Genomic DNA, 27,028 nt, shown 5'->3' with positions numbered 1-27,028 from the left:
GTGGGAGAAATTAATGCAGAAAACCTCCCGCATTTCAATTTATTTTGCTCTAACGCATCCCAGAGCGTATTTCATTTTGGGGAGAGGAGGTAACGACAGATTGTTGTTGCTAATAGGATTTGGGTCAAACTGCTGCTTACTATTTGGCACGTAACTAGATTAATAGGGGGGTGTTCTTAAAAATTACATGCCACAGCAGGAAGATAATCCCCTCCCCACCGAATTTCAAGTCCCGTTCATCAGCAGAGGTGTTTGGCTGAGCGTACTCTGCAACAATTTATCCATTAAAACCCAAGCTTCCCTACCACTGGCTTTAATCCTAGCTTGGAAGGAGCTCCCTCGCCACGGCTGAGCATGCTTCGTTCTGCCTGAATCCCAAGAATACCAATAGTTTGTGCTCACTCCCATAGATAAATCTCCCCTCCACCCCCCAAATTTCATGAAGACAGAAGTGGTAAAGGTCTGAGTTTATGGAAGCCATGTGGAAGCTTTATCTGCATTAGCCAAGAGCTGGAAGACAGTCAAGCAACCTAGCTTAAAAATTGCCAAACTAGCCCTCCGGATGCTAGTGAGGGCTTGTTATATCCATCTACCAGAATGGCATTTACAATTATGAGGAAACTACGTCTAGAAAATAGCTGATGCAAGGTATCACATGAGATCTGCTGGAGCTGGAAGGTTGATGGGCTTTTAAAAATAAAGGCTGTAGATTTTGTTTGGTGGTGGTGGTGGTTTTAAGAACATGTGTTTAGAAAGTGTGGCAACAAGAAGATCAAATAAATAGTTACAGATTAATTTTGCATCAGCTGTAAATGCTCGTGTGGCGTTTGATAGCTGAGGGAAGTTTGCTATCTGGAGATGGAGTTGTCTTTAGTTTGTGGCCTCTTCGGGGGTCTTCATAGAACATCAGCTGGTGTCCCTGGAAATTCCAGTTCCGTCTCAGCTGGGACTCACTTGGTAGTGTACCACTCTCAGGTCCATGAAATAGGAAGATTACATGGGAATCCGACAACTCTGAAATGAAGGATTATTTTTTTTTTTTTTAATGTCTGAGTGGAAAGTTAATGTTACGTAAAACTGCCTACTGAAGCCAATTCCTTCCCTAAATTTGTTTTCATAGGGTTTTTTCATTTCTCCCATGTGTCCAAGAAAAATATTACTTAACTAAAAGACATTAATTCAGTTTAAATCAGAGTATCAAGCCCTCTGAGTCTAGTAGTGATGTGTGTGCACAAGTTTCTTGTTAAATTAAGCCTGCTGGTTACTGGCTCTTTGTTTGTTTCTCCACTATCCCTGCTTTCCCTATATTCAGGGTGCTTATCTCATAAACTGCTAGAAAATTAATGGCTGAGTACCATTTTTTAAATAATTCAGATGGAAAAGCAATAACCTGCAAAATTTCTATAATCAAGTATGTACACAATCCAGTTTGTGTAGAAACTTGATCAAAATAGATCCTTAACTCCTAGTTAAGCCTAATTAGGTTTGGTTTTTTTTTAAAGCAGGGTTCGATACAAAACCACTTCTCATTTTCCTTTGCAATCAGCACATCATTTTTGTTTTGTTAAAGGACACAAGTTGCATCCCTTCGATATACAGCTTGGGCAAGCTTTGCAAAACAATTAGTGCGTCTTTCACATGGTCTAAACTTGATTGAATAATTACTCAAATAATGGTCAGTAATGGAATACATAGGGTTATCTCGTGGCTAATCCTCAGGTAATGGAGTTAGTGTATCTCTGATTTTTCTCTTAGCAGTTCCCAGTGAACAGGAGACTGAGACAAAAGTGATTATGGGAAGTAGAGGGAGTCACTGGAGGCCAGCAAGGAAAAGGAGGCCTTATCTTAAGCAATTAATCAAGAAAACTCCTATTGTGGGACAATTATTCAAAGCTAATTCTAAAATAGCTTTAGAGCCTGAGGTCCTGAAGGGGTTTTTTGTGTGTTTTTTGGTTTTGTTTTTGTTTTGTTTTAAGAATTTTGCCAAGGTCACTGGGAGCACTGGGGCAGACCTCGCATCAAAATGAAGGCTGCTGCATACTTAAGAGTTGAGTGTAAAGTGCAGCATCACGCAATGTTGGCTTTGAGGTTGTTGTTGGAGCTGGGATTTTTTATTTAAAAAAATGGGTTGGATTGTTTCTAAACAGAGACAATATTTTGAAACTTGCCTAACGTTTCCACAAAAACACCCTCTGTTATTTTGCATCCATTGCAAGTAATACCAAGAGGAGTGTGTCACAAATCATTTCACCTTTGTGCACAGCTCTCCTAGTGTACATGCAGGAGACTGATATCTCTGGATCTCTCTTGTATTCTTTTTCTTTGGTTTTTTGCACTGCTTTTTGCTTAGCTTAATTGTCCTACAAAGGCTTGCAGTGACTGCAGAAGCGTAGGATTGTTTCGTGGCAGTGGCTTTGCAAAAGACCACGAGGTCTTTCCAGTTGTCCTCCAAAAAAAGCTCTTGTACAGTGAGAGCATCTAACGGACTCCTTTGCTCTGTTTTTAGCCTCTGAGCTCCTTTGGAAGTGGGATTTATTTGAAGATGTTGCTGTGATCCATGAGGTCCTACGGAAAGAAGCAATAGATTTTAGCAGCTGTCCCTGAAAAATTATAAGGTCGCCGGAAAAAAAGCAGAGGTTTTAAATTGGATGTGGTTTAAATTTTCCTACAGCCTCCGGAATTGGGCTCCTTGCTGGAGTGGGAAGCTGCCCGCAGAATTATTACTCAGCACGGTCACCCCATGCTCTCATAGTACTTTTTTTCCAGCGGTGCTGACAGCAGCATTTTGAACCCACCGTAGCGTGGGGCTGTCCGATTTGGTTTCAAATCGCTGTTGAGTGCCGCCTGAGAAGTGCTGCTGTATAGGTGATCACGCTGCCCTGATTAGTTTTCTGTCTGCCTATGGGCACCTTTTGCAGGGCAGGGTTATGGGGAGAGCCAGGGACACACATGTGCTCCCATACAGAATAAAGCAGGGAGGCTGAAAGACAAAGAGAGTCACTAATTGGATTTGTAGCTGTAAGAAAAAAACCTCTTAAAGTAAACATTTTCCTCTCTTTAAGTCTTTCCTTGGCTTCTTTCGCAAAGACCGCTTGAAAGTATCTGTTTCGGGGGTGAACCCTTCCCAGCAAATTTAATTTTGAGGCTTGTCAAGCTTTATTAAAACCTTATCATCAGTGATTTCCTTCTCTGCTAGATCAAGAAGATTACATTTGTTATGGGATTCGTATTGTATCTCAGAATTCTTCCCAGCAAATGTGGGTTTTCATGTATGTACCAAGACACACCACTACCAATTCAGAGGGCTGAAGGCCTGGGGTGCGTGTTGTCAGCACATATTCATGAAGACTTTTGGATGCTGCTCAGACAAAGTCGTAAGCTGGAACTGCATTTGTATTTCTGAGTTAGCAACTGTTTGAATAAACGCATTGCTCTGGATGGCAAAAGCGTTCCTAATTGCTGCTGGTATCCTTAAAGAAATGAGCTGACATACCCATTCCCAACAGCTGGAATATTTGCTAAACACTTGTGGGCATGGTGTGCATACATATATTAAGAGAGAGGGTGAACACATGCCTTTTCTTACTTTGAAGATATAGTAACTCTGTTTGCATTACTGGGAGTTTCCAGTCAATGGCAGGGGTTTTTTTATTATTACTTTTTTTAAATTGAATTTCAGTGACTTATGTTCATTTGTGCCACTATGGATCGATACCGCAAATCAGGGTGTTGCCTAACAGTGTAGACAGACTTTTTCCAGTTCATTCTAGAGCACAGCATTTTTATAGATCTCAATTCATATATTGAAAATAAAATTCTCCCTCCCCCAGTCTTTCTCATTTTTATATTTTATTTTTTTTTTATTCCTGAGAAAATACTTAATTTCCCTTTCTTATCCAATGAAGACAATCAAATGAGTGGAAGCATTTCTAAATACGTGCTCCATTGTTTGGGGTTTTTTTATAGTGCCCAGAAGTAACCAAAACACTTTGAAAAATACAGATACGGTTCTTGCCCTGAGCAGCTTATCACTTGGTTTCGAACGTGCCCTTGCAGTTGCAAGTAATGCGCAATAGGAAGAGGAGAGGAAATGCAATTAATGGCCAAATGAGTTGTTGAACTAAAAAGTTATTTGAAGGTGATATAAACACTCACAGCCTTTTTATGATGGCAAAGCTGCATCTTTGTCCTGCATAGCAAGAGTGATGATGGTCTTTAAGTTGTGTTGAGCCAAAGCTTCCTTCTGATAATGCATTTTTGCAGAAGCTCCATCATGTGAGCAAGTATATAACAGATTAATACCCAAAATAGCCCAGGTTTACTTTTGAGGGAGTAAAGCAAGTCACAGGCAGATGCAGGTAATTGTAGCTGATTGCAGACCTCATCTGGCAGAGGTGTTCTCCCTCCACATGGATTTTGTGCCACACCTAGCACAGCGGTGTCCATGTTTATCCTCTGAACTTTGAAATGAGCTAATCATTTGATAGGAGACCACTGTCTTCATATTCCCATTTCTTCTGTGCTGCCACTTACACGTCAAACATCTTCCCTGTCCTGATCAGTATTGCAACTGTCTCCCATCTATTCTACCTTTGCTACAAAACCAGTAAAGAGTCGGGTCACTAATGATCGCTGGGCTGAAGGGCATGTTAGCTATTTATAGCAGCAATAGAAATAGAAATATGCTTATCAATACAATCTAAAATACCCCATCGTGCCATCATGTCTGTCTCTTACTTGCTGTTTCTGAGACTCCTAAGGACAAGAAATGCGACTCTTGCATTCTAGTATCTGTGCCCTAAACCACAGTTCTGCCATCGTGGGTGCGTTACACAGAAAGCAAAGCTTTTTTAGGTTTAAATTTTGAACTTCTGGGAAGAAAGGGTGAGATCTGAAGCAATATGGTAAAAGAAATATGTGATGTCTATGAGACAATTATGCCTTACATTTCTGGGGCTCTTCAGCTCAGTTACAAAATAAGATATTAAATAATCACTGTATTTTCTCACTTCTGAATCCAAGTGCCTGAATGCATATGTAGGTTGCAAACCTGTGAAGGACTCAGATCCTGCAATTCCAGGTAAAAATTATTGGTATGGCAGAAGTACAGGTACCCCACTGTAATAAATACCTAGTTTGTTCCTCTGCTAGGAGGTATAAATAGTTGCTTCCTAAAATATTTGTAAAAGTCTGAGGTTTTTTAACACAGGATTTTATTGAAGGTAGAACAGTATATTTTCTTATACAAGACCATAATATATAAAGGGAAAGGCGCTGTGAAATCTTTCCAAATGTTTATATAGGTTCAGTGTTTTTGTTTTTAGTAAGATTTGTGATACTTGAAAAGCTGGTTTGGAAAGCTCAGCCAGGAAGATTAGATATAGAGGTGCAAAGTGAAAAGACTGACCGTCTGCTTTCCTTTTGTCAAGAAAAATACATATAAACCCCTTGTGTTATATTTGAGAATTGTTAGATACAGATAATACGATGTGGATTTTGAGTCTTTAGATCATAAATTCGATCTTTGCAAGAGGAGCAGTGCCAAATCATGGTTGTAACAGAAATTCTCATCCAGAAATACTCCCAGGAAGATTATTAAAATACTACAGGTACTGACATCGGCTACAAAGATCTACTTGTGCATATTTCTTTAAAGGGGGGGAAAAACACCTTAATACACAGTATTACCATAGCTAGGCCCTATTATACTATTGTAATCATAGCTGAAGCAAGAACGGTGATTAACGATGGCAATTTATTGTATCTGACGAGGGGAGAAAATAGGAGATGTTGTCGTTATCATAAATCATATCATAAATAACCAAAGAGAAGCACTCAGAAAGCTTGTGTGGTGTCAGCAGCAAGCCCTTTCAGGCACGTTAGCCCAGGATGTAGCCATAGAAACCCCAAAGTCATATTGTTATCTTAGTCTTGCTGCAGTTATGTGATACAACAGTATTAACATATAGATTAGCCCATTTATAATACTAGGTGTCATTTCAGGTTGGCTTGCTTATATAGCATTTTAGTTTTTTATTGTGCCGAATGTTAGGGAAACGCTGCATTTTTACAGGTCAGTATAGAGCCATTTATAACGTATTGGCTTCACACCTCTGTCAGTCTTGCTAATGTACTCTGTTATTGATTGGTTGTACTCTATGAATTGTCATTGCCTAATTACCTTGTCTTTGCTAATAATTTCATTTTTTAGAAGTCAAAATGTTCCTTTAAAGAAAAACCTCGATGGCTGCACACGTACTTCGGGGCGAGTTCCCAATTCTCTTAAAGAATGTACACCCCAGAGGGAGTAAAAAATAAAAAGCATACAGATTAATCCAAATTTTGTTATGGAGGTTTTCTGTCCCTGCTTGTATGTTTTGATCAAACGGCAGTGGTTTTTGCGTCACACACTGTTCTGCAGATTTCAGGGGAGAGACTCAGTCACAGGTAATTCAGAGCAACACGGAAGTGACTGAACCAGGGCTGCCCTGCTGACAGGGAGCTGGCTGGTTCTCACACATCTTCTCACTCGATCTTAGGAAGCCTCTTCCTAAAGATGCTTCTGTGGTTGTTTTTATTCTCCATCCAAGGTGTGCATAACAGCTCCAGACACGTTAGCATAGCGTTGCCATACACGTGCATTTATTCGTGTATGTATGTGTGATCTACAAAAACTGTTGAGCCACTACTAAAAAGTCAAAGCAAAAATCAAGTCTCTCTGTATTTAGACAGAAACACATTTTTGCTTGCTATATGCAGCGCAAATGCAGGACTGATATTTTGTCAGGTCAGAGAGATTCTGTGTGTAGCTGATAACCATCTGCCAACACTGTTTTTCTGTCTTCAGCAGGAAGCTGGGTGTGTCATTTTGAGAAGCCTGGGTAGTTTGGCTTCATAAACATTGCATATTCTAAAAAGTATTATAATGAGGACCGCCACTAGTATTTAAAAGTGTTGTTCTCATCGTATACAGTATCCTAAATCACCTCTGGAAGCCAGAGTTGCACATTTTACCTTAAGCCAAGATCTGATGCCTGAAGACGGATGCTTCGTGCCTCTCTCCTCTTCTTTCCCTTACCCTTAGGCTTGTGTGATCTTCAGGTGGGCTTTTTACTTTGCCAGCTGGACAGAAAAATGCTTCCTTTCTTGTTTTGTTCCATCCCTAGATATATTTCCATCTGAGTTAGCCTGTTAAGTGCCTTCACTGTGGAGAAGGGACAAGGTGATGATATAAGAAGGGAGGTGCAGGACTTGTCTCTGGCTTGTTCTAGCCCAAAAGTTTGAGTAGTATCATGACAGACCAGATTGGTGATTTGAGTTCAAACTAACAGATAATCTTTCTTATTTCAGCCTGGATTAGTTCCCCATTCTCCTGCACAAATGCTTGAACCAGGACAAAAGAAAGGATGGAACTGTTTCTTTTTAAAGCAACACTGTGATGCAGAACTACAGTTTTAGTAGTTGTGGTTTGTTTATGGCAAACTACCGATATGCTGGTGTTCAAAAGTTCATCTCTGTTGATTTCATACCAAGAAAGGCCTAATCAAGAGTGTGAAGCAGTTGTTCAGCAGAGTGGAGAGGTAATTGAATTGGTCTGGAAATTTGTGAGTCCTGAACCAGATCATTGCTATCATCCATATTTCAAGATGGCCGTATGTATTTTGTCATTAGGGATGGAGGGGGTTTTGTTGACCACTTGTAGCTTAAGTAGGACAGGTTAATATCTGCTTTTGGAGTGATTGATAAATGTATATACCAAGTCTCTCAGTCCTGTTGAACACCTCCAAGTTCAATCCTGGCTAATACTGATTGTTGAAGGCACCACCCAGCCATTTGGGCCAAAATTTTCCAGTGTGACTAACACGTCTGGATGCTTAACTTCAGGCATCTTTAACATCCTCCTTGCAGTGTTTCAGTTATGTATGCAAAATCACTAGCCACACCTGAATGCTGGTTTGTTGGGGTTTTTTAACGTATTTGTGGTTTCTGCATTTTAGAACATACCGAGAAGGCACTGGAATGAACTTGCTGGCAATCTCAGTGGAAAAATTTGAGACGTGGAAGATGAGCTCCTTGATGGTGCTCTCTTACCAGCTCTCTTCCCATAGAAAGTGTCAACTGGAAAATGTCAGGGTTTGGTAATAGGTTGCTTGATCTCCTTTATACAGCAAAAGAGAAATCTGTTGGTGTATCACCTGTTTGGTAAACAAGGCACATCAGTAATCAGTTGTGTTCATATGACAGAGAAATTATATATATAATAATATATATATACACACCATATATATACACACACATATATCTATATAAAATCTGGCATTTTAAGCTCAAAATGTATTGCAGGTGTCTTAGTGTGTTCATTTTGCATTAGGGTATCAGGATATTGGCCTGTAGGATATCAGGACTGAATTTTGTCTCTCTTCCATTAATTTCCTTTATGGACTACAAGCACACTTTCTGTTTGTTTTGGGGAAAGGGCATTGTTATTACAAGTTAAAGAGATAAAGCCTATCATGGCATAATAAAAAAATTTTTCACTTTTAACAGAAGTCAAAAGCCCCTACTTATTTAGGATACGATAGGGATGTTAAGCTCTTGATTTGGTGACTTAAAATTTCTCAAAATATATCTTTGGCTTAATCTCATGCTTTATCTACACAATAGGAGGATTATTCTGGAAGTCTGCAGAAAGTTTTTTGGTAATTTTTTTTTTTCACTAAAAAGTTTCATATGTGGGGTTGGGTAGGAACAATCACTTCCTTTCTTGCATTTGAGAGGCTGAGCTGGCTTGTGTGTAAAACCTTGAGCTCAGTATCCATGCAGTCCTAAGGAGCATATGCTTGGAAAAAAAGATGGGTTGAAGATTTCAGTGCAGGCACTGCAACCTTATTTCCTTTCATGAGTCCTAATTTTCCTTAAAAACCCTGATGCTTTCAACTTCCATACTTAGGTACCTGGTACCATGCAGTGCAAAGGAGCAGAGAGACCTGATATGAACAGAACTGTGTGCGAAAGAAGTGCATGATCTACTGATAGATCTTTATTTGGCCATTTTGCATTCTGTTAGAAAATAAAATGTTCAAATTCTATTTAAAAAGAAAAGGGTTATGGAGGAAATTTAATTGTTGAAAATAGGAATGTATGAGTTGCATGGGAACATCTGCCGATTCAGAACTGTATCCTTAATGGGTTTGCTCTGATAGCCGATACTGTTTACCTGCCATCCCAAAGTTAATATCAAATACCAAATGCCAAAATCTTTCATTATTATAACAAGAATTGGCTTCCACAGGAACTGTTACCTGCCAGAGCTTTGTGCAATTAATACGTTAGCCTTTACATTGGAGATAAGAGGCTGCTGTTACTAACATCATGTTACACTTTCTTCAGCAAGTGGTGTCCAGCTTTAGGCCAGCTTCTTCTTCATCGTGTACCTAAGAAATACTGGTTTATTCCTAGATCTACAGGTCTTAGCCAGACAGTTTCATCCTCTCGCCACCCTGTGACACAGGGAAATATTAATCCAGTTTCCAGAAGAGAGACTGGAACTTTGCTTAAATTAAATACCAGCCAACAGACAGGGTAAGTTTTCGGCAGGGCCAGGGGCTGAGCAGAGATCTTGTCTGTCCCACTCTGTGCCATGTTCTCTAGGACATCATCTAGCTCTAAGTGCTTACGCTGCTGTCTCTGAAGCTACCAAGTAAAAAGTCTAGTAATGACCAAGATGATGACAATTTTAATTTTTTGTATGTATTTTTAATATATTTATATAATTAAAATTTATACATAAAACCCAGGTTTTCTTGCTTGAAGAATGCCTGTACATAGGTGTCTTTCTCTTCAATCAGAAGAGTTTTGCATGTTTTCTCCTGCCTTCTCTTTCATCTCACCTGTTGTTGAAAAAGCAATGTGTGCAGCCTCCTCTAATGAGGCATCCAGGAGAGCATGATAGCATGGTACAGGTGATTGCACTTCTTTTTCTGCCGTAAAGGCAGAATTTCTGTTCCTTTGTACCCCTGTGTCAGTTTTAGGGACAAATAGTCCCTCGATCATCGTGAACTTGGAAGTTCATTACTGAAGTGTTGAGTATTGCTGTCCTGAAACTGAGCCGTGGCCAAATTAAGAAGGTATATATATTCAATAAGCCTTTGGTTTTGGAGTCCCTGCAGTGCTACAGGAACATGATGTACCAAGAAAGAAATTTTGTGCTTCTTTAGTTTTAGGTGCAGGAGTTTCAGTTTCTTGCCTGAACTGTTCAGCTTAAGAAATTTTCCAGCATTTGAAGTGGTGACAGATCCCCATGGCTTGCATTTGGGATTCTAATGCTTTCTGGCCAGAGATCCTGAGGAGTTACGTATTTATCAAGTTCAGCTTTTACGGCGCTTCTGTGAGATGAAATTATCATTGCTTGTCAGATGGGAAGACAGCAGTACACCGTGTGACCTGCCTGAGATCACGCTGCAGACCCGTGTCAAGGGAGGGGTGGATTCCTTCCTCCCTTAACTTCAAAATCATCCTTTCATGAAAGTGAAGAACTTGTCTCGTTACACAGCCACAGGCGATGTTACATATCCTAATACGCTCCAGTAAGAAATGCTGTCTTAACAAACAGTTTTCTCATAAGCAGCATGCTAACAGCTATCAGTTTATTTTATTTCAGCGATGGACAAATTCACCTTTGGGGCTGAGATGGCTGACTCATCCCTCCTGTAACCTGTGCATCGTCTGAACCCAGGCTCTGCACATGGGGCTGGCTGACATAATAAACAATTGCTCTGTATAGCTTTAGTAATGTGAGCATTAATATTGATCCAGTACTGACTTCTCTAACAACAACCAAAAAAAAAAAATAATGTATCTGTTATCTTGAGAAACCTCCCAAACAGCTCTAGTCTCCTTTCATTACAGGAGAGAGTTATTAGGGCAGATGGCCGAGGTGATATCCATTTGACCTATAGATGCTAACTCAAGAGTCGGATCATTAATAAGGTGGCCGGAGATAGGGAGAGAGGGCAGTAAAGAGAGTTAAAAAGCAATCCTGTGCACAAAGGATTGCATGTCGAGAAGTGCTGGCTAGCGAATGAGATGGACAAAGGTGAAAAAGTGGCTGCGAGGTTTTAAATGCTCATCGCCGAGTCAAGCAGATTATGCTTAAAAGCTGATGTTTTCCCATATTTGGTTCCTGCTCCGGTGTGAATCCTTTGGGAGGAAAAAGAGCCTGTAGCTCTTGAACACAAGACAGAAATTTCATTTTCTCTAATTAACTACCCCCCCCTCCCCAAAAAAAAAAAAAAAAAAAAAGTGCTGTATTGTTTTCTGCCATGGCCACAGCTGCAGTGGCTCAGGTTTGAAAGCTGCTGCCTGGCAGAAAACCAGTCCTTGCTGAGGATCAGACCGTGGCCTTGTTCCAAGAGAAATTTGGATTTCATTTGACCATGATAGGATTCCAGATTGTCATCTGAGCATGTCTGAAAAGTGGTGAATGTGTGTCAGTAGTTAAGTGCTCGTGAACTTCCTTAGTCCCTGGATTGTTCAGGACTGACCCAGGCAATTTTTTCCAGATGTTTTGGGGAATCCAAGTCCATATAAAAGGGATGGTAATGCTTCTGCTTCCTTACTAAGTTGTCTTTGTGGCTTGCAGGAATGTGCATGAAAGCTGGAGCCAAGACACCCCAATTTCTAGTCTCACCTCTACAAACTGCACTTTAACCTTTTCTGCCCTTCCCTGGCATCTCCACACAAGATCACAGAAACTTCGTGGGCCCGGTGCAAACTTTGCTTGGCCTTATTAAAAAAAAAATAAGCATTGCTCTTTTTTTATTGCACAAAACTCCAGTCCCTGTTCTCCAAACCTCCTCTGAAATTGTTTTTTTGCCTTTGATCCAGCAGCTGCTGGTATTCTGCAATCCTGAGTAGGTAAAACATGAGAAGCACCTTGGGATGAGAAGGAGTTACAAAAATATGAAATATTGCAGCGCACTTCCCTGAGACACGGTGTAACAGAGTGGCTGTTTAAGTGAACACCGGGCAGAAGTCTTTAACAATAAATGTTCTGATTCGTCTAGTAAATGTAATTTTTTTACTGTTTGTTGCAGTAGTTTCTCTTCCACTTTATTGACTCTTTTTATCCTCGTGTTATTTATATTAAAATGGTTTATGTTGCTATCTCTAAAGTCTGCATGATCAAACCCTGTCTTTCCTAATGTTTGAATTTGGCTACACTTTTCATCTTGTAGCTGCGGCAGAAGACTTCTCTAAATCCTGATTTTAAAGTATGGTGTTTGTTTTAAATTTTATCTCTCTTTAAAATTTTAAATGAAAACAAACTCTCAGTGGCAAACTGGATTGAATGGGGTTGAGAGGGAATTGCTCAGTAGCAACCGGTGCTGTATGACATCTGATGAATGCTAATTCTTCATCCCCAAAACAGTTTTGAGCAGATGAAGGCAGCTGATTTCTGCAACAGCTTAAACAGAGATTGAAATGACTTCCATGATCTGGAAGCAGATTTTTTCTCCCATAGCAGGTGCAGGCTCGGTCCACAGTGATTTCTCAGTTATACTCTAACTTTGCAGTTTAAAAAATTTAATGTCAGTGCCCAGCCAGGCAAAACCTAACTCCCTAACATTTCTGTTTTTCACGGAAGGCTAAGACTTTATCCTCAGGCAAAGTCTCCTCTCTGGGCTGGCTGCTGTAAATCCTCTGGGCCCTGGCAAAAGCCAGAGTTGCTAGCTCATTTTACTTAATTTGTGATGCTGGCAAGATTTGTGCTGCAGCCCAGGGCTCTTGACTCAACTCTCCTAAATCAGAGCATTGACACATTACAGTAGAGAAACACCAGCACAGAAAACCTGAAAATAAATGCCTTGAAAAGATATTTCAGAAAGATGCTGTCTTACAAAGCTTTAAATGGTGTTAGTGTAACTTTATAAGTTTCTTGGTGTTTGCCTCTTTAAAACCACCTGCTCATTAAGAAGTTGGGTTTTATCTGCTGTCATAATAAATATTTTTTACTACATATTTCATGTGAGAATCTTAGGGCACTTGATATCTTTCCGTAGAAACCCTGCTAGACAAAATGTCATGAGTTTTTGCAGGTGGGTAAACAGAGACATGGGGTAAAGTGAAGTGAGGTTGTCTACACAGGAATGTTAACCGGCATAGGTGTAATGACGTAATTACAGCAAATATAAATGTGTCAGGTTAACACCAGTGTGCTCGTTCTTATTCCAGACTAAGAATCCTTTTTCCTGCTTGGATAATTCCATTTTTAAAGTGAGAAAGTGTATCCAAGAGGATAAAGTGCTTGGCTGTGGTTGGGGAGATCAGAGGTTCTCTTCTCAAACCTGCCTGGATTTGCTGGGAGATCTCCAGTGAATTTTCTCCTTTCTCTGCGCCATAACATCACATGTGTAGGACTGAAGATGGTGTTATATGTAGGAAAAAAAAAAAATGGCTATTAAACAAAACCAGAGCAATCACACAGGTGGTGTCCACACTGGCTTGAAACAGTTGGTGCCTGATGTCCACACTCTAAATGTTTCAGGTTTATCTTATTTTCAAAGGCTGTTTTTTTCGTCTCATAGCCTGAATGCCCACTTGCAACTGGAGCATATTAGGTGTATTCCTCTGGCAACATATCTTTCGTTTTGGTTTCACTACAGCAAGGAGCCAGCATATGCACTCCAGGATTGCTCCGTGATGCAGACAAAACAACAATAAGCGGGGGTGATGGGGAGATGCATTTCAAAGGCGTGCTCCTGATCCAAACCAACACACACACGCAGTGCTGGGGTGTTCCCATATAATCATAACAGATAACGTCCATGTGCAGCAAGCTCTTAAGATGGTATCAAAGACAGAACCTGGCAGGTTGAATGGGGCTTAGTCCTCTGCTTTAACCTTCAGACTGTGCTGCTTCGGGAAGGTGCGGCGGGTTTAGGAAGGCATTTTCCTAGTAGTTAAACTGCAGTCAAAATTGTGTGATATATAAGCAAGACAGCTAATTCCAGTGAATTTTACTTCGATGTATGCTTTGCAGTCCACTTTGATACAGCAAAAAATGGTTCAACCTCTCTGCCTTCATTTAAAATGAATGAAGCAGGTTTGTGTTATTGTAATCCCAGCAACTGCAGTGAGAAATAATCAGGATGTTTTTAGGTAGAACTGACACTCTGGACCTACTCCACAAGGTCTACTCTCATTGGTGAGCTCTACCCTCATATCCTTTGCTCATAGATTTGATGTTACACTGCGATGAGGGCACCTGCCAGTTATGATGGTTGGTGACTGATGCAAGTCGGAGGAGATGCCACACTTCCCTCCCAAGTAGATCAGTAAGAAGCTGTTAAGTGGCCAGTTATCTCTTATGGGCTGAGATGCATATGAACATTTGTGCTGATGCTTGTTTGTTTCTGTAAAACACATTTTAATTATCCTAATGCCTTTTTTAAATGTTCTTTGTTACAGAAGAAGAAGAGGAACAGGTGCCTACCGATGGAGGTACATCTGCAGAGGCCATGCAGGTGCCACTGGAAGAAGAGGGAGATATGGAAGAGGATGAGGCAATTAATGATGAGAACTACTTGAGCAAGAGACCATTAGAAAGTCCTGATGCTGAGGAATTTCCACCTGTGAAACGGCCAAAACTATCTGTTTCCAAAGGGGACTCCTTGGACGGAGCTTTGGAACCACGTGAGCCTCTTAGCTCAATAAATACTCAAAAAGTACCACCAATGCTTTCTCCAGTTCATGTTCAGGACAGTACAGACTTAGCCCCTCCTTCACCAGAACCACCGATGTTGGCTCCCATTGCAAAATCGCAAGTGCCAACCCCCAAAACTTTAGAGGCAAAGCCGTTTGTACCCAAAACAAAGTCCAAAACAAGTTCTCCAGGACAAAAGACAAAATCACCTAAAACTACACCCTCGCCAGTGGTAACTGGAAGTCCCATACGTTCACCAAAAACTGGATCCAAAGAAAAAAAGTCACCAGGTCGCGCCAAGAGCCCAAAAAGTCCTAAAAGTCCAAAGGTTCCTGCTCATGTTCCCCAACCACCTGTCAAGCCTGAAACACCAAGTAGAACCCCTCTGGCTGCATTAAGCGACAAGATAGGAAAGGAAAACATTCAAGTAAAACAAGAACAGACGTCACCTGAGCCTGTCACCAAGCCAAATATTGAAAACCAGACTAAAAAAGTACCAGTAATGGACAAGACAATTGATGATTCAATCAATGCTGTGATTGCTCGTGCATGTGCAGAACGAGAACCAGATCCCTTTGAGTTTTCCTCTGGTTCTGAATCAGAAGGGGAAATTTTTACCAGTCCTAAAAGACTTTCTATTTCAGAGACTACAACCCCTAAACCTTCTGTTTCTTCCAATAATGCTAATAAGGCAGGAGCAACTCCAATACCTCCCTCAGGTGGGACTTCAAGTTCAGACATTTCATGGACAATGGATGACTCAATTGATGAGGTCATCCGAAAGGCAAACATGGGGACACCTTCTAATCCACCTACCAACTTCACTTATTTCTCCTCTCCTTCTGCTTCACCACCAACTCCAGAACCTCTTCTCAAAGTCTATGAGGAGAAAACCAAGTTGGCTTCATCGGTAGAAGTAAAAAAGAAATTGAAAAAAGAGCTGAAGACAAAAATGAAGAAGAAAGAAAAACAAAAGGAAAAAGATAAAGAGAAAAACAAGGAGAAAAATAAAGAGAAGGAAAAGAACAAGGAGAAGGATAAAGACAAGGAAGGAAACAAGGAGGCAAAGTTTCAGTGGAAGGAACTACTCAAAGACGATGATCTTGATCCTTATAAATTCAAACTAAAGGACTTTGATGATGCTGACACAAAAGTAAAGTTGAAAGATGGCAATACCAAAAAGGAGAGAGAAAAACATAAAGATAAAAAGAAAGAGAAAGAGAAAGGCAAAAAAGACAAGGACAAGAAAGACAAAGAAAAACTTAAAGATAAGGGCAAGGAAGATAAGGTAAAGGCTCCATCAACACCTCTTGTGTTACCTCCCAAAGAAATGTCTTTGCCCTTGTTCAGCACACCCACTGCCATGAGGCTTCCCACTGTGTTACCTTCCTTGTCTCCAATGCTTCCTGAAAAACTGTTTGAGGACAAAGAGAAACCAAAAGAAAAGAAAAAAGACAAAAAAGAGAAGAAGAAAAAGAAAGAAAGGGAGAAGGACAAAGAAAAGGAAAAGAAGGAGAAGGAAAGGGAGAGGAAAGAAAGAGAAAAGAAAGAGAAAGAAAAAGAGAAACACAAACATGAAAAGGTAAGCTGTTTAGATGAGTTGAAATGGCAATACTTGCTTGAGAAATGCAAATGGATTCCTATATTTGCTGCTGAGCGTTGTTTAAGAGCTTTGAGATGAGCTTTGAGATGAGCTTTGGTATTTTTACAAATAACAGCTCCAGGGAAGACATCAGGCAAGTTTCAGGGATTGTCCCACCTCTTTGGAAGACAAAACAATGGAAGTTCAATTCTGTGAAATTGAAATGTGAGACTGTCCTTCTGGTTTTCCTCAACTCACTTTGAAAAGCTGGGGCTCAGGCTCAACAGCAGCACACACACAACACATGTATGTAGTGTTGCAATGCACGAATTTTGTTCTGTATATTTCCACTAGTAGGGCCAGCAACCACATACCTTCCACATAAACTTTAAATTTAGTTTCTAGCAGTCTACTCTTTCACAGCTTGTAGAAGCCTGTAAATTACCAGGTGGACAGAAATGAGGAGCAGGCTGCCTTCAAATAAACAAGTTAACCAGTTATCTCAGTTGTTCAGAAGAGCTGCTGAATCCTTTCTTAGCAAGACCACCCCCTTGTTGTTCCAATTTGTTTGAAGTAAGAAAATTGTTTCCAAATTATGGCCTAAATGTTCAAATGTCACCTTTCGTTTTGAGTCTTATGCTTGAGAGAGAGGAGAGCTAGTTTTCAAGTGAGTTGCACTCCTTCCACTCCTGTAACTCTCACAAATTTACATCAGCCAGAGATAATTTCTTCTTTCCAATATCACCTAATCTTGAGAAGATATTTAAGAAATTAAACCAGCATATTCACATGTTATCAGATTTGAAATCCCATTAGAAATGGCTCCCCTAATTCAGGGTTTGCTCTAATTTTTTTGTCATTTCACCTTATAATACACATTAAATTGTTAATATAAGAAGAAAAAAGAAAAGAAAGAGATTGTCTTCGTATTGATAACCTTGGATACAGGATTTCGTAAATCTCTGTCCTTAGCATTAGAAAGCACTATATAAGTTCTGGAAGATGCTCTTTATATCCTGCTTTGAGTGTAATAGTCAGTTTGTACAAGTTCAGATTTGGGACATTCCTCACTTTCCTTTTTTGCCACTGTACCCTGTTGTGCTACATGCTGGACTTGCAACAAACTGCTGATTTCAAAACTTGACATATTTTTTAAGTTGACAGGTGGATTTTCAGTGCAGAATCTGGGCGATCTGGAGAACTAACATTTGTTTGCTGTGGATGAGTTGGTGATTGACAGGGTGGTGGTCCAGTTGTCCATGTTAATTTAATGTCCAGGTTTTAGACTGCAGCAACACTTTCATGGATTCCCCGTTTTGTCTGTCTGCCCCTCATGCCTGAGATGTTTTGTCAGTATTTCACTGAGAATTTCTGCAGAGATTTCTTTTTAAGTTAAATACGTGTGTATATAAAATAGAGACGAGTTGCTTGTTTTTCATACATTCGATTTTGCGTTTCCTCTGCAAATCTCTATATCTAGTTTGCTTTAGAGCAATATAACAGCTACACAAACAAATACAAACTGGTAAAGCTTGGTATAGAGTGAACATATATATATTAGGAAAAGTAGTTCAACAGTAATAAAAACTTGGACAAATTAAATTGACAAAGCTGCCCATTACCTTGGCAAAAAGTCCCTGTCAAAAGATAAACTTTAAAGCTAGAATGCATGAAAGGGTCCCCAGATAGAATTAAAATTTAAACTGATTCTTGATAGATAAGCTTTTTTTAAATCCACCTCTTTGCTGCAAGTCAGGATTTTAAAAATAAATTTCCCCTTTAAATCTCTTGAGCGATTTTCATTTTTTGCAAGGCCGCACTGCTGGTGTCCTGGAAAAATGGAGAGTTAGAGCTTTATCAGTTGGTGCCCTGAGGTATGTGGCAAAGAAGCTAAATCCTTGAAGATTAGCAAAAAAAATGCAGCACATGGCAATAAGGGGCTTATATGACTACTAGTATTAGTTCAGGTGAAAGAAGTATTGCTTATACATAAAACTGGACAAATCCACTGACAATGTATTTTTAGTTAGCTACAAAGGAGTCTTATATTGCTGGACTTTACCTCTTTGGTGATTTGGGAAGCTTAGTAATCCACTGTAAATGCTCTTCTGCTGGCCCCAATTCCCAGTATTACTCCAGAATGCTGCTCTTTCATTTTAACCCCTAAAAGTACACATTTCCTTAATTTAGCTTTTACATCACACAATGACTTGTTTAGCCAGCAGTTGTGCTGTAAGAGCAAATGATTGAGTTACTGCTCGGACACTGAACCTTCCACAGCGCATCCGCTTCGGAGGCGTAAGCGCAGCCTGAAAGACGAGTTCGTGGGCTAACTGCAGTTTCAGCTCTTGATAGCCAGTAGAAAATACCAGATTTCTGTTTCTAATATTGCTATACTTAAGTAAAAGAGCCACTCAGTGGTCGTGTTTCCATTTTTGAGTATTGTTATAGTTATTACCTAAGTGTGCATCCCATCCTGTTGGGGAATTGAAGCCTTTTATCACGTTTTCCCTGTAATTTTGCCCCGAGCTGCTGGAAGACACAGAACAGCAACCAATACTCTGCTAAATGGCAGAAAGCAGAAGCTGAAGGCTGCATGCTGGAAGTGTTTGGTGGTGGCACTGAGGAAGAAAAGCTTTGTGAAGGGCTTGTCTGCAGCTCTGTGCTCTGCAGTAAGCATTGGGGTGCTGCCCTTGGAGCCAGAAAAGGAGACAGTGAGCTGGGGCGCTGCCTTGCATGCACTACCAAATTAAAAGCAAACAGCTGAAGCAGTTACACCCCACTTCTACTGTGGAGATTACCGGGCGTGCTGTAGGAGTGACTGAGCTGCTCACGAAGCAGCTGCTGACCCAGTTTCAGCTAACCTTAATATGCTGATCTGTAAACTAAAGTAGTTGAGGAACTGCTTTCATGAGAAATGGAGCCATCCTTGCATCAGGGCAGGGCTGGCCAGAGCTGCCCCAAAGTAAACTGCCCTTATTCATGAATCAAAATCCTATCAGCGATGTAGAGGAAGACCAGGATATCCAGGATATAACTGTGAACGCTCTTTAATTTTCCCTCTGCTCCAGTTGTGCAGACCCTACACACAAACCCGTGTTGTAGAAAGATGCTTCCTCTCCTCGTGTGTCAAAGAGTAAGATTTAGGATTGTCACGGAACCCAGTTTTCCTCTCACAGTGGACTGCGATGTTGGTATCTGAGCATAAAGAAGTGTTTTATGTGCTTTCCTTTTGCCACGTGAGCCCACACCACCATTGTTTAGAACATTTTGGAGGTATACAAGTAATAGTACAAAGGACCTTTACACAAAAGACAGATGAAATGAGTGTCTTTCTGTGCTGTGTGCTGGAAGCTAAGCAGCAGTGCTTGTCCTAGGAAGTTTTGTATTCAAAGCAGGCACTACAGGAGGAGGAGAAACCTCCTGTAGGAGGAGGAGCAGGAAAAGAGGTAAGATAGTCTGTGCAAAGCCACGTGCCTGAGCCTCCTGTACCCAGGGTTCCATTCCATGTCTCTGTCCAGTGGACGATGCTCCAGGTTAAGATGCTGGAAAGCAGTTAAGAGACTTACCTGTGGAAAGTGGCAGTGGAACTGTTGCAGGCATTAGGAGTTCTAGAGGAAAAAAGCTCTTGCAACACTCCAGGGCAATGACATAACAAAAAATCGTACTATATAAACAAAAGCATAGAGAGAGGCCTGTGAAGTAGGCTAATACATATCCGTGGAGAGCTTTATTGAAAAGCATGGTTAACTGTGTCAAAACAGAAATACTCCTCAGGCTGCAGCCCTCTCTCTGGGGTAGACATCTCCTAATGAGCAGCTCTGATTCTTTGGACAAGGTGCGTGGCACGGGACTTTGTCATTACCATTCCTCAATGTAAGTCCTGATTGAGTCCTCCCACTCTGGCCTGCTGTCTCCTGCGCTGCTTTCTGTGCTTTGAATTGATTGTTTGCCCTCCTTTTCCTTATGAAAGCTTTTAAAAACAGATTTCTCCCACTGAGAGTTGCTTGGGTTTCCATTTAGTGTATGCATACTATTTTTGTCTCTTTACATTTCTGGACCAGATTCAGCTAAGTGGTTATTTTATTAAATATGATGACGCACATGCTCAAAATGAGACCAATCTCCCTCTCTTTCTACATATATATACATATATAATGTATATATGCTTCTCATATATATGGATATAAGTTGAGCAACTTATATATGGAGAATCATTACAGTGTCAACTGTAAAATCAGAGATGATTCTGTACAGGTTTTGCAAAGCAGTAGTTCAATGGGAGTTGGTAATTTTGGCAGATACTGGTTCAGAGTGTAAGGACATATTCAAGTGGTCTAAACTCCACCAGATACTGAGGTTGGAAACCAGGCCATTTGAAAAATAGCCGTTAGAAACCTCAGCCTAATTACATTAAAAAGCAATGGTTCTGTTATACCTATGTGGATAAACATTTTCATAAAGTATTAAAGTGTTGGTGCTTGGGGTTTATTTGCTTCCTCTGTGTCTTAATTTTGATGCGGGAGGGTCACAGTACATTTATGTGATGAACCTGGGGAATAATTGAATTTAAATCTCAAAAAAAAAAAAGTACAAACACCAGTGGGCACCTATCAAGTTTGAGTACTATGATCAAAGCATTTCATGTCATTGTTTAGAAACATGCTGGGGGGTTTTGTGTCTCTAGAAAAACACTAAATCAGGAAGACTTGTTAACAAAGTGTGTGAGCAGGTACAAATGCAATGAAATTTCAAGTTTATTTTTTAGTCTAGAATTCATGTTTGTGATTTGCTGTGGCTGGGAGCTCGCAGCAAACTCTGACCATCCATGCCACAGCACGAAGCGTGAGAGAGCAGTGATCAGTCTGTCATAGGTCTGTCTCATTAAGCCAATATACTCTGTTTGGTTAACTCCATCGATGCTTTCATGTAATTAATATATTTTGGGAGTCTGCTGGCAGTCTTTGATAGATGATTGTGTTCCCTTGTACAGATAAAGGTGGAACCAGTTGTTCCAGCTCCATCACCGGTTATTCCTCGGCTGACATTAAGAGTGGGTGCAGGTCAAGACAAGATGTAAGTACAAATAAATCCATCTGCAAGGTGTATGGTGGCTCTTATTTTTAGTGGGAAACGCTTAAAAACTCGTGGTGAATGACTTGCATACAGCTATGACAGCTTTGACCGTTCTAATGAAAAATCAAGAATGCTTACCAATAGAAACTTTTTGGACATTTTGCCCTTTTCCTTCTACTCTCCAAGGGGGACCCATCATCTTCTACTAACTCTACTGTGTTTCTCACTCCGTGCCTTTCGAGGACGTGGATTACAAGTATCCATCTAGACTCTTATGATGCCTCCAGAGATATTTAGTGAGGTTTCCCTAGTTATCCCTAGTGTAACCTACAGCTAAGTTTCATAACGCTCTTCAACTAACAGTTGTTTTATGCTTTAAAACATAACAGTTGAAATTCCTTTAGACGTGTCTGTTTTATTATAACTGTTGATGATTATTCATGAGTGTACCTAACGCATTTCAAATGATGGTTCATTAGCTCCCTAATTATTGGGTGCTGTTGTACAAATAATAGTTACTTTGTACTGTATGAGTGTAAATAGGATGATCCCTATCCTGAGATCATGCAGCATAAACAGGTGGCTGGGGAGGCTGGAGAAACCATGCGTCACTGGGCTTTTTAGGCTGGTCCTATGTTGTATGTGGAGGGTTTCTTTTAATCAGGTTTTTCATGTTTTTAATGGTGCAGAGCACACTTTCATGTCTGATGGTAAACATGAGCACCAAACAGATTTTTTCTTTCCATCCATCCCATTAAATATTGCTAATGGAGTTGTTTTTCTTTTATAGCCATTCTGAGCTCAATTTCCTAATCACTAATTTTTCTGCTTTATAAGTTAAATAGCATCTTTGATGATTAATCTGTTTTTCTGTGCTGTCCACTGTGTCTCAGTAGGCAACTGTGAGTTTTACTGGTTTGAAGTTGCTACGGGACTTCAGTCATTTCATGGTTTCCATGGGACACCCCCCACCCCAAGTATCAGGGCTTTTTCCTGCTTTTCAACTGTTTGTGCTTCCTTCCTTTCACAATATTTGAGTGTAATCTAAAATTTCTGTGCCTCAGATTGCTGTCGAAAGCTCCTGCTTTCTCAGAACAGTTGTCTTTCCTGCTGTGCAGATTTGAATGTGCATGGGTGGACAGACTGTCCCTTTAAAGCCCACAAATTTATTTTCCTCCTTGAGGAGCTACGGATACTTCTAAACTCCTCTTTTTGCAAGATAGTATAGGTATTTATATGGGGAAAATTAAGTCATATTTTTGAGGCAGAACTTCTGCATTAAAGTTCTGAGGCCACATTTTATCACTGAAGAGTTGACTTTGCTTCCCATCTTATCTTACCCTAGTCTTTCTCATACCCACACACATTTTGAGGAGGGACTTCAGACTCCATCTGCTTGCTACAAATCATATGGGTACTTAATTGCTTACCAGCGGTATGGGTACACTTTACACTTACCAGTGTAAAAAAGATGTGAACCTGCTCGAGTAAGTCCAGAGGAGGCCATGAAGATGATCAGAGGGCTGGAGCACCTCCCCTGTGAGGACAGGCTGAGAGAGTTGGGGGTGTTCAGCCTGGAGAAGAGAAGGCTCCGGGGAGACCTTATAGCAGCCTTCCAGTACTTAAAGGGGGTACAGGAAAGATGGGGAGGGACTCTTGATCAGGGATTGTAGGGACAGAATGAGGGGTAACGGTTTTAAACTGAAAGAGGTTAGATTTAGATTAGATCTAAGGAAGAAATTCTTTACTGTGAGGGTGGTGAGACACTGGCACAGGTTGCCCAGAGAAGCTGTGGCTGCACCCTCCCTGGAAGGGTTCAAGGCCAGGTTGGACGGGGCTTTGGGCAACCTGGGCTAGTGGAAGGTGTCCCTGCCCATGGCAGGGAAGTTGGGACTAGATGATCTTTAAGGTCCCTTCCAACCCAAACCATCCCGTGTTTCTATGATCATCGTTAGCCTTGCTAGCCTGTAGTCAGTCAGAGATACTGACATCTTGTTTCATGGCCTTTTGGGAAACTCACTTCTATCCCCGTTTCCTTTGTGCACCTTTAGTGGCATCTTGACCTCTGACTGAGGACCTCAGGTGTTGTGATCCTTAGCATGGCAGAGCCTAGACTTTAAACCCCAACTCCAGGATGGGAGACACACAAAGCTGACTTAGCTCAAAGTTTGTAGACAAATTAGGGGAGAATTTAACACCAAGGCTGAGATCGTCAGAGGCAGGGGAGTCCTGGAGGCAGCTGGTAGGAAATGCTAAAAAGTGGTTGTGCTGCAGCATCTGTACTTGTCTTAGGAGGGGAACTTCATCTTCTCCACGTGACACTTGTCCTTGAGATTGCTTTACTGGTTTCCCTTTTCTACCTTAAATATCTCCTCACCGCCCACCATACTGGCACGTGAAAGTTGTCCCAGTGTAATGGCTGTATCACCCCGTCGTACCTTCTGGCTGATGGCAAACAAGAACTTACGGAGCTTTGTAATAGCTTTTAGGATTTATCGTAGTTCTCCAGGGCGAAATCCAGGAAGAAATTTGTCGTTACACAAGTAAATACAGTTTGTGCCACGTGGCTCTGGGAACTGTTTTGTGTTGCATGTCAATCCGTTGTCTGATGTGGCAGGGCTCGCAGTGAAGCTGTCCTGCTCTAAATAATACTTTTGCCTTCATCCTCAACAATTAATATTCAGCCTGAACTCAGAGCATATTTTAATTTCCACGTGTTGTGATCATTATGAAAAGGACTGGTGTGGCTCTGAGACAAAGCATTACATAGCTGTGTGTGTGGCTTGGACTCTGAAGTCTGTGACCTCTATTTACAGTTGTTAGTTGAAAAGACTATAGTAGGATCATCAATCCTTTAAGTAGCTCGTAACAGGCAGAAACAAAAGTTTTTATGATGTATTATGGTAAGGAAAGGTTAAACTTATGTTTCGTCTGTGTTGGTAATGAAGTTCTGAATAACTGGTAATTATCATATAGAAATGTGTTTCAATAAGCATGACTCTGGAGTTTACTAACATGGGATTGTTTGAGAATACCATGAATTGCCATTGTGGTGATTTGACCCTGGCTGGATAGCAGGTGCCCACCAAATCCGTTCTATCACTCCCCTCCTCAGCTGCACGGGGGAGAGAAGAATATAATGAGAGACTCTATGGGTTGAGATAAGGACAGGGAGATCACTCAGTAATTCACTCATCATGAGCAAAACAGACTTGACTTGAGGAAATTAGTTTAATTTATTACCAATCAAATCAGAGTAGGATAATGATAAATAAAACCAAATCTTAAAACACCTTCTCCCTTCCCACCCCTCCCTTCTTCCCGGGCTCAACTTCACTCCTGAATTCTCTACCTTCTTCTTGCCCAGTGGTGCAGGAGGACAGGGAATGGGGGTTGTGGTTAGTTCATCACATGTTGTCTCTGCTGCTCCTTCCTCCTCAGGGGGAGGACTCCTCACACTCTTTCCCTGCCCCAGCGTGGGGTCCCTCCCTCCATGAACTTCTCCAACATGAGTCCTTCCCATGGGCTGCAGCTCTTCACAAACTGCTCCAGCGTGGGTCCCTCACGGGGTCACAAGTCCTGCCAGAAAACCTGCTCCAGAGTGGGCTCCTCTCTCCACAGGGCCACAGGTCCTGCCAGGAGCCTGCTCCAGTGTGGGCTTCCCACGGGGTCACAGCCTCCTTCAGGCATCCCCCTGCTCCAGCGTGGGGTCCCCCCCGGGCTGCAGGTGGAGATCTGCTCCCCCGTTACCCTCCCTGGGTGCAGGGCACAGCTGCCTCACCATGGGCTGCACCACGGGCTGCAGGGGAATCTCTGCTCTGGCACCTGGAGCACCTCCTGCCCCTCCTGCTTCACTGATCCTGGTGTCTGCAGGGTTGTTTCTCTCACATATTCTCACTCCTTTCTCTGGCTGCAATTGCTCAGGTTTTTTTCCCCTTCTTAAATACGTTATCCCAGAGGCGCTACCACCATCGCTGATGGGCTCAGCCTTGGCCAGCGGTGGGTCCATCTTGGAGCCGGCTGGCATTGGCTCTACTGGACATGGGGGAAGCTTCTAGCAGCTTCTCGCAGAAGCCGCCTCTGTAGCCACCCCACACATGCAAACCCAATACAGCCATGGAAAGGTATGAGAAAAGTTTTTGGGGATTCACAGAATTTGATGAGTAAAAACTAGATGGAGTAATGAGTTATTTCAATTTCCTCTGTTAGAGAGAAGAGCTGTTAGGAGGCTTTTGGAAGTACTTAAGTGCCTATTCAACTGGAGGTTGGTTTGTCTGGGGGAACTTCATATAAAACATTGTCTTTAATGGAAGTACTTACAGATCTTGGTGAGGCCATGAAATCTTTCAGGTGTCTGAAGTGTCAGATTGATGGTTCTTGACATGGAGATTCACATCACACCATAAACACAGCACAGCTACAGCAACACAGGTTTACTCACATAATGCAGCAAGTGGTGAGGAAAATGCCTTTGCAGTGTAGCGAACGGTTTATTCTCTGTTGTTTCACTTCTTGGCTCCTCTGCTTGGACCAACATTCAAAGCAGTGATGGTAGAGGCAGAGAAGTCCCCTTTTTTGTTTCTGTGAATACGAGTACATACTGCACCGAGATTCAAAGTGATATCTGCATTCGAGCTTGTCTGGTGTGCAAATATTCTTCCAACACACATCAGTTGAAAAGAGCTATTAATAACATTAGGTTAATAGACATGAAAATGTACTGTTGCTGAAGGATAGATAAACCAATACTGGAAAAACTGTTCTACTTTAGGGTTTTTTGCAAGTGTTTTAACTACTCAGTAAAACAAAAAGAAAGTAGATTAAAATCAAAGCATTTCCATCTTAGTTGTAAACAATTACAGCAATACTTGCATGGATGCCACATTAGAAGAAATTTACTGGATTCCATTCTAATGCAATTAGAGCTAATTTTGTTCTTTAAATGAATAAAAGGTCAGCTAGTAAATCTAGTTTATCTCAAGTCCAGGCTTCAATAAATTGTTTTATTTAATTTGTTGTAAAAGATCTTATCCTTAATGGGCCCGGCTCTTATTGGTTTGCTTGGGTTCTAAAATATTTATGACCACCTTTTTAGATATGATTTGAATGATATGTTGGAAGGCTTTTTCACTGGGGTTTTTTTCCACTCCAGTGTTATCAAGGTAGATTGCTAACTGAGTTAGTATAGGAAGGAACTAGAGATGCTATCTTTTAAAAAAAAAACAAAACAAAACAAGAAACCACAGCTAGTATAGACTTCTGAATTTTAAATCAACTGCAAACGATGAGCAGAATTTAATACTTTTATTCAGTTGCATCATGGTTTCTTTTTGTCTAGTTATTTTTCCTAAGCACAATCATTTTTCATACATTTAAGTTTTTAAAAAGCGTATCTATTGATGAGGTGTTGACATTCCAGCTGCTACCACGGTTGACATAAACTTCAGCAAAAATACATGCTGTAATTTTTGATGCTTCAGATAAATTTATTCTACGTTTAAATACAATTTTTAAGAAAAAACACACGGCTTCTGACACTAGTACCAGACCAAAGAGCAGACTACCACTCACTGATTGCTGTTTCAGTGCTTCTGTGACTTAGAAGCAGGATATATATTTTTTGTGAAATCAAATCTCCAAATTTACTTTAAAATTTCAGGTTTTTG

At 40.9% G+C, this 27,028-nt stretch overlaps 1 protein-coding gene across 2 annotated transcripts in view; it reads left to right on the top strand.

Annotated features, from left to right (window-relative positions):
* The window catches only part of TAF3 (TATA-box binding protein associated factor 3), a 125,758-nt gene that overhangs the window by 80,417 nt on the left and 18,313 nt on the right, over positions 1-27,028 (top strand). Inside the window, exons 1-3 of one of the 2 annotated variants that reach the window (XM_074828038.1) lie at positions 11,960-12,070; positions 14,470-16,286; positions 21,280-21,362. In XM_074828038.1, coding sequence (XP_074684139.1) covers positions 14,520-16,286; positions 21,280-21,362 — 1,850 coding nt within the window. In that variant the 5' untranslated portion in view covers positions 11,960-12,070; positions 14,470-14,519. Of the gene's footprint in view, positions 1-11,959; positions 12,071-14,469; positions 16,287-21,279; positions 21,363-27,028 lie in introns of those variants that run through there. The other variant, XM_074828039.1, reaches the window with a different exon arrangement.

This window comes from Strix aluco, chromosome 5, assembly GCF_031877795.1.
Source record: "Strix aluco isolate bStrAlu1 chromosome 5, bStrAlu1.hap1, whole genome shotgun sequence".
Taxonomy (NCBI): domain Eukaryota; kingdom Metazoa; phylum Chordata; class Aves; order Strigiformes; family Strigidae; genus Strix; species Strix aluco.
This window is presented reverse-complemented; position numbering and strand designations above follow the sequence as displayed.